The sequence below is a fragment of the Chaetura pelagica genome, unplaced genomic scaffold (genome assembly GCF_000747805.2).
Source record: "Chaetura pelagica isolate M959 unplaced genomic scaffold, ChaPel_1.0 scaffold83, whole genome shotgun sequence".
Classification (NCBI taxonomy): domain Eukaryota; kingdom Metazoa; phylum Chordata; class Aves; order Apodiformes; family Apodidae; genus Chaetura; species Chaetura pelagica.
In genome coordinates this window covers 3,996,887-4,010,021 of record NW_009952893.1, presented here as the reverse complement: position 1 = coordinate 4,010,021, position 13,135 = coordinate 3,996,887, and the positions used below count along the sequence as shown (strand labels likewise).

Genomic DNA, 13,135 nt, shown 5'->3' with positions numbered 1-13,135 from the left:
CAGGAATGCATCACGTGAAATCGGGAACTACTGAAGTAATTATTTCTTATTGTGTTTCAAAACATTGAGGGAAGCCTCCTGAAATCTAGGTTTTATTTCTGAATGTTGTTTTATGGCTTGTAAATTCTGTTAGAGATGGAACGAGGAGGAAAGCTTGTGGGCTTGTAGGGTTACGAGGCTGAAATTCTACCAAAAGATATTACTACAGCTATAAAAGTTGCAAGGCTTGCTGCCCAGAACAAAGCAGGTGCCATCCAAGAATCCTGAAGGAATTAAAAGGGGAGAGTTTTGTAATAGTATCGGAGCATCTAGTTTTTAACTGGGGAAAGAATCAAGACTTCTGCTTTGAAGAATTAACAGGTGCTAGCTGGAAGTGAGACTACAGTGAAGAACAATGTGTTCAAATCACCAGCCCTGCAGGCATTTCTCTTGGAATGTATTCCAAAGGGAATGGTGGCTTCGACAGTGAACTTCAGCTCTAGAAAGGTATTTGACATCTAAGGCTTGAATGTAACAACAGGGAGGGGCCGGTGGTTTTGAGCCTACAGGAGGTGTTTTTTTTCTCTTGTTCCTAGCTGTGCTGAATCATTCTGTGCTAAACAGTGAAGAACGAGGTTCTACTTTGATTTATAGAAGTGCATCTTTTGAGACAAACTTGACACATCCCCTTGTGTTAGATCCCTGGAAAAAAATTAACAGTAGTCCTACCACAGGCAGGAAGCTCCTTGCTGGCATCATGATGATAACTCTTTGCCGTTTACCCAACTGAAGTTTGTGATGAGCAATGTTGGATCTGATGTGCCAGCTAACTAGTAGGGTTTCTCCAGTTTGATCTGCTACCATCATTTCTGATTTTATTTATTCTTTTCAAGGTGCTATGACATCAGATGCCCTTCTACTGTTTTGGGAGCTTTGTGTCTGCAGCTACAGCCAACAGTAGGCTCCATCCCCTTCAGGAGGTCTGGGTCCTTCAGAAGGTAAGCTACTTTTCTTGTGGCAGCACTGCAGTACTCGGGCTCTAGTGAGCTGCTCTGGTGGCTGGGGAAGGCCTGTGCTGCCAGTGTTTGCTGCTGTCTGTGCTGGTTTCTATCAGCCAAATGTGTGGCCTGTTAGTCAAGGACACCTGGGACTACTGACTGACTTTGCTGCCCTTGACTTGTGGTACTTATACCTGTCCTTCTCATTTTGGCCTGAAACTTCACAGGAGAAGCTAGGGAGGTGTAAAGATAAGAAACTGTGGTCTTTTGGCAGATTTTTTTTTCTAATGATATGTATTGCTTAATATGGCTTGTCAAAAATAGTGATTTATGAAGGAATTCTATTTAAGTGTTCTAGAAGTAATTTTGCTGCCATAATGATGAACCCTTTGCATTTTACCCATCTGACTGGTTTTTGATGTGTATCTTTGAATCTGAAATGCCAGTAAAGTAATCAATCTTTGTATAAGATTGAAGCAAATAGCAAATGACCGTAACTTATTTTGATTTTTTTTTTTTTTATTTTTTAGCTTGAAAACGGCAGCCTGAAATGAGGAGTTCTGATGCACTTGGAAATGCTTTCATGGCCCTTCCTGCTCCTCAGAAGTACTGCTTGAGTCAGTAGTAAGGTAGAGGAGTAGGAAGTGTGAGAATAATCCTCAAGTGAAGTTCAGGTCACAGTGTCAAAGGGAAGTGGCCTTGTGGACACTCTTAGAACTTGCTATGAATATTTAAGTGTACCAAATAAATTAAACAAAATTGAATAAATTTGGGGTTAAAACACAATTCGGGTCATCTTGTCTGTATGAGTGTTTACAATGTTAGTGGTGGCAGCTTATCTCCAAGGCTGTGTGTATGAATAAAATCTTGGATTTCTGTTTTCAGTTATTAGTTTTTTGTTGAGGCAGTGTGAGCAGCAGCACCACCATCCTGCTGGATGACATCTTGGGTAGGAGGCACACCAAGCCTTTGGTATGCACCTTGTTCAGATTTGACAGGAAGTCTGCACATTTCTGCTGTGTGTTGTTTGTGTTTTTTTTTTAACGTGGACCTCTGGGATGTAAAACTTGATCAGTGTTAAGTCTACTGCTATATCCTTACTAGAAAGATAAAGTACATAGCTGGAGAAGCACACTGTAGCTCAGTCACCTCATCTTCTACCACACCACTCTTTACACTTGGTTTTACAGTGAGGTAGTGTTGAACTATCCCCTTCTAGTCTGTGTTGGTGAGGCCACATCTGGAATATTGTGTCCAGTTCTGGGCCCCTCAGTTCAAGAAGAACAGGGAACTGCTTGTCCAGTGCAGAGCCACAAAGATGGTGAAGGGAGTGAAACATCTCCCTTTTGAGGAAAGGCTGAGGGAGCTGGGCCTCTAGCTTGGAAAAGAGGAGACTGAGGGGCAACCTCATCAAAGTTTACAAATCTGTTAAGGGCAGTGTCAGGAAGACAGAGCCAGGCTTTTTTTCAGTGATGTCCAGTGATAGGACAAGGGGCAGTGGGTGCAAACTAGAGCATAGGAGGTTCCACGTAAACGTCAGAAAAAAGTTATTTCCTGTGAGAGTGACAGAGCTGTGGGACAGGCTGCCCAGAGAGGTGGAGTCTCCTTCACTGGAGACATTCAAAACCTGCCTGGACAAGTTCCTGTGTTATGTGCTCTGGCAGGGGGGTTGGATTAGATGATCTTTCAAGGTCCCTTCTAACCGCTAGGATTCTGTGATTCTGTGAACTCACTGAGCTACCTACCTATCAGGTTGTTTTCTAACATTTTTTCCACTTTCCTGTAGGGTTCAACTATTCCCTGCAGTCTATATAAAGTAATGTGGAAGTAATGTAGGGTTTTGTTGTGTGGGGTTTTTTGGTTTTTGTTTTTCAGATTGCAGGGGCACACTGGCATCCTGACCTAATACTATATTGCTGCAATGTAAAACCAAGAACATGAAGCAGTATGGTCATAGATCATACCTTTCAGAATGTGAGCAGTAATGAAAGAAAGTTTGCTTATGCTAGGAAAAAGAGTTTTAATGTACTTAAAACTATTTCACCCTCATGGGGTGATACATTTGAAAAGAAGCAACAAGTGAAACTGTACACAGTTAACTGAAATGCACACAGAAGTTGGAACATTCTAGACTCCTGGTTTAGTTGTTAGTTGTAGTCTTACTAAAAACAGTGTTTTATTCCTGTCATGTAACTGTGGACTAACAGTGGTAGCTGGGAAGATAAGTTTTGGTTGTGGCTTTATTCTGAAGCCACGGCCTCTCAGGCTGAAGACCACTCCTGCTATGCTTTATTCCTTAGCAAAACAACAGCCAACTGTCTTACAAAAATAATAAAAACCTTATTAGTTGTGCATTTCTAACTGCAGTATCTCAAAAAGCCAAAGTAGAGTGGTGTTTTCACTGTTCGTTAGTGGGAATTCCTGGGCCGTATGCACCAATAAACTGCAGCAGTTGATGGTGACACTGCATTAGGTAGCTGTCTCTCTGTTGCAGGGAGTTTTCATCACTGAGGTCACATGGAAAGACAGGATTTGGTGGTATGCATAATGCAGACTTGCCTAAGCAAAGAAGAGATCAAGACTTAGGCTGGAAGACTTGGTATCTTGGCAAGACCTTGAAGGAAAAAAAGCTGTGACACAGAGTACTTCGCAATACAGTCTTGTATGTTACTGTTTTTAAGTGTTACATCATAATTCTTGTCTTACTGGCAAATGTGTGTGAACAAACAAAAACACCTCAGCCTTTGTCTTGTGTTTCCCCAGGGAGGGGCGATCTGCCTTTAGCTTAACCTGGACCAGTGTTAGAGGAGCAGTAGCTCATATAAACCAGCTGTAAGGATGGAGGCTGAGTGCTGGCCTGGGACAATTGTGTACAGCATCGAGGCTTGGCAGGAAAGTGAACTGAAAGACTTTCCTTACAGCAGTCTTCACTGGTGGAAATTCTGGACTTTGATTTGAAATGGATTAACTTATTCCAATCAATTGATAGAAACTTTTTCACACTGCCAAAATACAAAACCCTGAGACTAAGTTATGTTATTTACCATGTTTTAGGGTAAGAGATGATTCAAATAACAGGATGGCAATCAGCGCATCTTCCTCCAGCATATACTTTCTTAAGCTCAGTTTAGTGTGAGCCTTAGACAGTGAAATCCTAAGAAATTAATATAAGCATGTCAGAAGTAGCATATTGCAGATGTCAGTGCCATAGGTATTGCCCTATTTGAAGCACTTCTATCAATTTAAAATTTACACGAGGATATTTTTTTCCATACTTCAGCTGTGTAAATGTCCCACAAATGCACCTGTCACTGGCAAAGTATGTATTATTATGCATGACTTTCTGGTGCTACAAAAAGAGGCTGAACTTGATGATCTCAGAGATCTTTTCCAGACTCAAATTCTGTAATTCTGTAAAAGCAGTGGAACTTGTCATATTATCTACAGTTACTATTTTTTTTTTGTTTCCATTATACAAAGCTGTGGTAATTTAAATACCATTTCTGTTTTTCTAGATAGCTTTAATAGTGGTAATTGTTTCTTAAATAACTGGGTTTTCTCCTAGCAAAGTTCTTGAAATATTTTGCAACATCAATATATAAAGCAAATGGTATTCACAAATGGTGAGTAAGATTCTTTATGCTTGAACTTTTGAAAACTTGAGAGTTGTGCCCAGACTTTTATTTAGCAAGCTCTTGAGCAGGTTAGCATAATTTCTACCTGAAACATAGTTATGTTCCCTTTACTATGAAAAGCAGGACATACAGAATTTTTAGTGCAGATGCTGATAATGTTGATCCACGAATAGAATCTCTTCTCACCCTGCGACTTGCAAGATAGTAGCCCTGAATGAGGTGCTCTGCTTCTGGACTCAGTTCAACATGAAGATTCTTAGCAAACAAAATAAACTAAAGAGAGGGTATACATTTAAAATATTTAACTGAGAAATAAATAATTTACATTTTTCATGCTTTTTAACACACCAGTGTTATAATATTATAGTTTGGGCACTATGCTTTATAAAGACAGGTGTCACTATTCAGCTACACATAAGGTTCTATCTCAGACACTCAACAGAATAATCTGTTACTTATACTAGAGATACTTACAGTTTATTTAAAATGGAATATTAACTTCTGATTGTAAACTGTTCTTGTCAAAAGAAGTATTGGAGATCTGTTCTTACATGAGTGTTAACCAAGTATGTTTTTCAGAAAGCACTTTTATTATGCTGGCCCTTTTTTAAAGAACTTTTTTATCAATGATTTTGTTTCTGCTACTGGAATATGGTGGGAAGAAAGGGTAGGAAGTGAGCATTAAGAGGTTTAAAAATAAGCAATAGGAATGTGCAGACAGAACCTTCTGATTCCAGAAATACCATAATATTTACAAGTATAATGCATTTCTAAATTATTGGTTAGTATCTGTTACCTCCTCATAATCCTGCATTCTGAACTGCTGTGAGACTTTGTATAGCATGGCTTCAGGCTTAATGGCTTTTTTCAATATATGATGCACAAGAGGAGAAGACAGTTGATATGAGGGAAACTCATTGTATATCAAAAGCCCAAAACCATCTAGAAGGTTAGGTGGAATCAAACTTGTGTCCTAAAGAAAAGATCCAATGAAAGAAAATTACTTTATACTACCTTTGACTTGTACGAACATTGCAGGGTTTTTTTCAATCTGAAATGTTCAATATTCATATATACTGAGTCCTGCAAGATTATCTAATGGATTAACTATAACATCTGCAGTAAAATTTTGTTTCACTAGTAGCTGCCAAAAGGTATTCTAAACAAAATAAATTATACCTACTTTTGGAAAACTAGCTGGTCTTAGAAGATAATTGATTAAAAGTCACTTCTGACGTTTTGGAAAATAATAGCAAATTTGATTGTTTTCATTCTTTCATAAGTTGAAATAACTGTAAACACAAATGACTGCTGTAGTACAGTTCCTGTTTTAACAAGCCATGTGCCTTACCATTTGTCCAATTAAAAAGTTATCCTTTTGTATATGTTTCTTTGAGGAAGAACCCACGTCTACAAAAGACCAAAAATTGGTCTGAACTGAAATGGTAACTTGCTGGTCAGCATCTTCTCCATACTTCTTCCCAGGAATGAATACTGTTGCCGTTCTGCTTTCTAGCACTAGGACAGGATAAAATATGTTAGTTAAGTATTTGATCTAATTTAATTATAATTTCTAGTCCCACACAGTGTGTGAAACTAGGCAGGATTTTGTATTTCACTGAATTGTCATGATCAATGGATCTCTCTAGTGTGGCCTGTGTAGCAAATATAAGCTCACAGGATCTTGTCTCTTTTGTCCTTCACAGACTGGTTAAAAATAGCTTCTAGAGTTTCCCAGCATTTGAGAGCCATAAGCCAGGAAACAAACCTAGCCATGAATGTGCATGTTTGTTGTGTTCTGTCCCCTCTTTTGTTACCAGGTGCGAGATTACCAGACTGCAGATGGTCAAGTTTATCCTTCTTATGTGAAGATAAGTCTCCTATGTAACAGATACCACCCTTAGCCAGCACAGCACTGCAAGCGTGGATACTAGCACTTCCAGTTCCATGTTTATCTTTGGACACAGAAGGAAAAATTTCACTCGAAGGTGGGTGTCGTATGCCACGAGGCAGAAGACATACGCTGTAATTCAGAAGCCTAGAGGATTAAATAATTCTGTCAGTCATAAATTGTTAAATTATTGTTCAGTTATTCAAGACTTAAATAATACTAGACACTTCATAATGGTATGCATATATATATTAAGAGTCAACTTAGAACAGAAAACAGCCAACAACTCCCATAATATAAAACCAGTGTCAAAATGTTTAAAGTAACTTCGTATTCCAAGGTCAAAGTCCAAGCTTTCTCACCAACAAGACTATTTCTTATGGATTTAACACATGAGGCAAATCATGGTTCATAATAGGAGTAATTCCTAGGAAGTCAAAGAAGTCTTATAATTTAAGATCATATTGTTAACTCCTATTCTAGAGAAACTTTTTCAGTGATTTAAAAGGGTAGCGGATTAGGAATCTTGGCCAATTGGAAAAAATGAGATGGCTGGGAGCTTGCAAGCTCTGCCTACTCTTCCTCTTTCCCCAAATCTTTTTGAGAAAGCAGGTATAGAATTTCTTTTTCATCCCCTGTACTGCTACATGGCAAAAGGAGGTTGCAAATTGTCTGTCTGGTTCCACAATCAAAGGCTCCTAATGATTTTAAGATGTCAGAGTATGAATTAACCTACTATTAATAATTAGAATAAAATTATTATTTAAAATTAATAAGTATTCATACATAGGCTATCATACCAATAGAAATAGGATGTAGGAAATTCTCACTCTGACAGGCTGCTGACAATAAAATACTATGTGGACATGCAAGACAGTACAAATGACAGTACTGACCAAGATTTACAGTGTACAACTGTTTTAATATTAGCTAGATGTTTTTATTCTGAAAACACTCTTGAGCTCCTATGATTTCTCTCAGAAAATCTTAATCTGAGGGAAAAAATAGTTCTACTCACTTTTTTTTTTTTTTCAAATTTAAACTGATTTCTACAGCTAAATTTTGAAATTATTAAGGAGGGTTTTCTTTTTCCACAACAAAAAATACTAATTAATTTGTTGGAGAACTCTCATATGAGAGGATCTTTTCCAAAACCAAAAATGAAGCCCTGTTTTGAGATGGGGGAAGAGGAAGCAATTTTGTTTAAATTATTGTAAATTTAAAGCTGAGTACTTTTCTGCAGTGTATGTGCAAATATGTTAATAATTTATAGTTGTGGCAAGGAGTAAATGCATAAAATGCATAAATACAGAAAAACATTTTGTTAAAGGCAACAACATTTATTTGGGTTTATTTGGATTTATTTATTTATTTGGATTTATGACCTACATATAAAGATGCCCATGACTTTTGATACCTCGTCAGAATAGTTTTTACGAAAGAGTGATAAAAATATAAGTATCTGTTTACACACTGCTTATTAATTGAAAACTAGTAGCTGGGAAGTGGTGATGAACAGGCTTCAAGTGACACAAGATTTGAACAGTAGAGCCCTTTGTTTTTATCATGGCCAGCTTCCAGAACAGTCTTCAGTTCTGATTTGAGAAGCATGTTTTGTTTGAACTCTATTTGTATTCAGATCTTACTGAGATAATTACAAGAGTGTTAAGAGACTTTATTGTTAGTGAAGTTCTGATCTAGAATTATCTGGTGAGATAATTCCCCAAGGAAAAAAAAATCTGTATTTTTATGAAGTCGGAGACCTGTATATTATTTTAAAATATAGCCTCTTAAGCCTTTCACGTAAGACTGATCCCATTATGTTTAAAAATACTCATTATTTTAATTTCAATTTACATGAAAAATAAGGAATCTATTTACCTATCAATTACTAACGTGTCGCTTGTCACAATCAATAGATCCAGATAATCTGCATTTTCTTTTTCACATGTTTGTACTAGACTTAGCAATATTGCAAGTTTAAGAGTATTGTAAGTGCCTGGTGGGACAACCTGAGAAGCAAATATATTGGCAAGGATGGCTGTAAACCTCCAGCATGAGCCTGAAGTCAGTGAGAGCAGATACTTAAAATTGTCACCAACAAAAGAAGGACCTAATTAAAACAAAGTACAGGTTAGCAAACACTTCATAAGAGAGCTGTGTTTGTACAGTAGAACAAATCATCATTCCAGTCTTGATACAAAGCTTACAAAGAACAAATATGTTTTATGTATTAAGCATAGATTCACAGTGTAAACATCTACTGAAACATCAGGTTCATTTAACATATCATTTCAAAGTACCTTCCAACATCTAGGAGAAGTTAGAAAGAGACGTTGAAGAACTGCAGTAATGAATTATGTAGTTCCCCAATCCATGGAAAATGGGCAAAAGGAGATATTCTCAAATAGCAGTAAGTGTATTTACTGTAAGAGGAAAGTCCCAGAGTGGTTTCGTAATGTGGGTTTCTAGAGAATAGAAAACTGTACCAATTCTCAAGATTTTGTTCCAGAAGGTTTTCCAACTCTTTTACTCAATTTTTAATGGAACTTTCTTACCGTTTGGTTTACAGAGCTGTACACTATTGACTTCTATACATGCTGTAGCTTGTGAGCCGTTTTGTACACAAGCTGGAATTCCTATAATGTTGTAGTGGTTTCCTATTTTCATTGTATTGACTAGTTCATCTAGAAATTAAAAAAAAAGATGGGGGGGAACATATAGATGTATTAGGGCATTAAAACAGTTTTAAAGACAGGACCAGAAAACTTCACATTCTGAACAGTTCGATTTAACTGCAGAAAACACCAGCTGGATGCCAGGTCCACCATAATGGACTAGAAATAAATTAAGCGTACACTTCTAATTAATTAGTGCAAAAGTTAAGGAAGGCACATGGGGTGTGGAAAAAGTAGATTCCTGATAAAGAAAATGGGTGATGCATCTATTTCTGCATAGAAAAGAAAACTGACTGTCATTTGCAAGTGTGTTCCTACTCTGAAACACGTGGTGACACCAGTACCAGTTACTGTCTGATAAAATGTCAGGGAAAAAACACAATAAAAAGGAGAACCACTGAAGCCAGTGGAAATTTAATGCAGGCATAACTCACAGTATCTCACCCATACCTTGTTTATTATTGTTGTTGTTTTTAGTTTTCAATAAATGAACGATATAATTTCATAGACTTTTAGAATGGTGGGTTTGGTGGCTTGATTTTTTTTTTTTAAGATGAAAATGTAACTATGTTGGTGAGTTGTGATGAGAAATAATTTAATGTTTACAGAGGAAGGTAGTGGTAGTAGATGCCAAAAATCCTGATGGAAAAGCAAAAAACAGCTAGATTGAGGAAGGATACATCCATGTCATTAGTACAAAACAGTATGACCAAAAGAGGAAGAAAGGAGGGGAAAAAACAAGCTACATTTAAAAGATTGTAACTGCAGAGCTGGCCAGGGGATTTTGTTTAAATGAAGGTCTAAAAGTGAACATGAGTTTTGCCATGTGCTGTCTTCAATCACCCGTGGATACTCTTTAGTCACCTAGATAATTTTATTTATGTATGTATTTATTAAAGAACTGCAATATAAATTATGACTTCCACTATTTTATCCAGAGAAATAGACCTATAAGGAAAATGAAAGGGATTACTACAATTAAATTTTAAACATTTTTGACAAAACTCCAAAATTCAGCTTACCTCTCAAGAAAACTGTATATGTCTGAATCCTGAAATGCGATTTATCATTGGAATATCCTTTCAAAGCATTAAGAACTTTTGCATCAATCATTTCAACTATTTGTTTATCTTTCAAAATAAAGGCAAAGAAAATATTAGTTCTGTGAAAAACAGCACCTTTTTTGTTTTTTGGGGGGATTTTTTTTAATTTTTTTTTTTTTTTATGAGTGGTGTATTTTGGGGCTTTTTCCACTTAACTACTTTGTTTACTTATTGTGTAGCAGAAGTAGGAAAGTAACAGTTCTAAAAAGAAAACTATGTAGATCCTACCACCAAGTACTCTAAATTTCATGTCTTCCTGCAGTGGTGAAGAACATAGACTACACACAAAATCACTCCTCACTGTGGCAGATTCTGTCGCTCCAGGAAGATGCACTCTTATGTATCTAAACCCTAAAAAAAATAAAATTAAAAAAATAAACTTACCAAATATTTAAAATGAGGACATGTCCTCCATTTTAAATTTCCCATTAATAGCTGAAGTTATTAAAATACTGGACAGTGAAATTCCAGTTTTATAATGAGTTTGTTCAGATAAGCATATGTTCATATATTATGTTTCCACTGACGTGATCTGGATAGTTTATTGTAGGTCGACCACAAGATGGCAGAATTAACTGCTGCCTATTTCCACGCGGAACAGCTTCGCCATGGCTTTCTGAGCCCCAGGGAAAAGGCAATTGCTGCTTCTGCCTTGCATGGAAATTACATGAGATACGGGTATTTATTATTAGAGGTGCATGCCCTCACCTCATCATTATTATTCTACAATCTCCTAACTTTGGGATTTTGCTTCTCCTTTATAATTTTATAGTCTCTTGCAGGAAGAAGCAAACAAAACAGCTTTAGAAGTACTTAAACCTTCATCCTGAAATGATACTAGAACTTAAGCAATAACATTCAAAGAAATAATTCCACAGAAGTCAGCTTCTCGTTAAAGCAAACTTGTTCTATGCTAGAAGCTCTTGCCAGTCACTTAATACTGTTCTGCAATATTTTTATATAAGCAGAAACAGTTTCCAAGGAAGAAGAAAAAGGATTCTACCAGTTTTGCTTTTTTTCTTTCAGGTAATTTATTAAATTATATTGGCGACATATCTTTCCTCATATAAAGTATTCAGAATTAGGAAAGTGGATCGATGGTGTAGGTATGCTCCCAAAACATTTAATAATGCTGAGACCAGCAAAGTCTGCTCTTTTCAATTGATAAAAATTATGCCGTGCTCATTACAAAAATGTCTGCATAGTAAGACTGCATAGGAAAATGCCTTTTTAATGCTAGGTTTTTAACCTCTGTTATCAAAACTATTTCAAAGCTTGGAATAGTTTGTTGTTTTGTTTTTTTTTTTTGTTTGTTTGTTTTTTACTACCTTCAGAAAATGGACAGGTTTCCTCAGTGCAAAGAAATCTTGCTCCTTGTGTGTATTTTGTTACAGTTCCCATTGCAATCGCTATTCCTTCAGACATATAAAATCTTTGAGATGTGTAATTAAAGGGAAACACAGAAAGACTCAGAACGTAACTTGGTAAAGGTGGCAAATGCGTTGGTTTCAGCACGACACTAATCTAACAAGAGACACAAGTCCATTAATACCAAAATAATATATTTCTATTTAAATCTGCTTTAGTTACATGGACAAACACACAATGTGATATACCTATACAGCTATTAGGAAAAAATGCCAGAAACACATGAAGTATAAGAGTAATTACATCTCATATTAATCCTTGTAATATGGTTGGATGAGACTTTCAGCTATTCTCAATTACAAATAATTCTACAACCAAACAGAAACTGAAAACTGAAAAGTGAATAAAAAAATAATTGTTAATACTCCACCATATATAGAAGACTCACCTGGGCCTCTGTCTGCAGTTGTTCAATTAATGATAATGTCTTAATAGCTACAAAACATACCTGTGATTGAAAAATAGCTTCATTTTAGAAAGGAAAATATAGTTAAAATTTAGAAGATGTAGTTTTCATATAGAATGCCAGGTTGGAAGGGACTTCAAGTATCATCTAGTCCAACCTTTCCAGGTAGGAATGCTCTTGTTGATAAATATATACTTACTGACTGAAAAATCTGTGCAGCTTCTATGGGATTATGAAGGATGTAGTTTCCAAGAGTCGCATCTAATTCAGCAATGTCAGAAGGATTGATTGAAATAATGAAATGATAAACAGCATAACTTTGTTTTGAGTCTGCAGGAGCAAGAAGTATCTTAAATAAAAATAACAGAGATTTGTGTGACATTACTTATCAGTTTAACAGACTGAGTGAGTAATACCATTATATTTTTTGCAATTGTGCACAAATTTCTGCAGGCCACCACTTCTGTCAAGGTAGACAAGGGCAATTTCCCTCATTTTCTGAATTTCACGATGCATCTTCCAAGAAAGGTGTTTGAACTCTTCAAAATGTTGGAATAAACTGTGAAGAAATGATGTTAGAACTGGCCATGCTACAATAAGAAGAAAGGTATGTATTAACAAAGCCATACAAAATTAGAAGTTTCTTTTTCAAGCTATGCAATTCTTTGAGGATTTTAAAAATTCAATAGAAAGTTCTTTCCAATGGCTGAAGCACACATACTACATTCCCAAAGTAATATTTCACTGTCCAATTCCCTACCTCCTTCAATTAAAGCTTGCATTTAATTTAACCTCCCCTATGTTATTTATAGGTATAATCAACCTATCAAAAGCTCTCCCTTATCTGCAAAGTCAGTCATAGCTGTTAAAATTGAGAAACTGGACAGTATCTTTCCCCTTTCTAAAATCTGACTTTCCTACTGTGCTGTTACCTCCTGTAGCACTCACATCAGGTACTGATCTTGCAAGCACTCATTTCCATCCACATACACAGAAGATAAATTGTCATTCCCACCA

At 36.4% G+C, this 13,135-nt stretch overlaps 1 protein-coding gene across 1 annotated transcript; it reads right to left on the bottom strand.

Moving 5' to 3' along the window:
- Positions 1–3,375: 3,375 nt before the first annotated feature.
- On the bottom strand, positions 3,376–12,634 carry MCMDC2 (minichromosome maintenance domain containing 2). The gene is made up of 14 exons (XM_009995557.1): positions 12,535–12,634; positions 12,318–12,448; positions 12,101–12,160; positions 11,613–11,808; positions 10,513–10,635; positions 10,204–10,311; positions 9,062–9,190; positions 8,385–8,616; positions 6,445–6,650; positions 5,964–6,130; positions 5,409–5,585; positions 4,743–4,885; positions 4,022–4,131; positions 3,376–3,536 (listed from the first exon to the last, which is right to left on the bottom strand). The coding sequence occupies exons 1-14, from the start codon at positions 12,632–12,634 to the stop codon at positions 3,376–3,378; spliced, it is 2,043 nt and encodes a 680-aa protein (XP_009993859.1).
- Between the last annotated feature and the right edge of the window lie 501 nt (positions 12,635–13,135).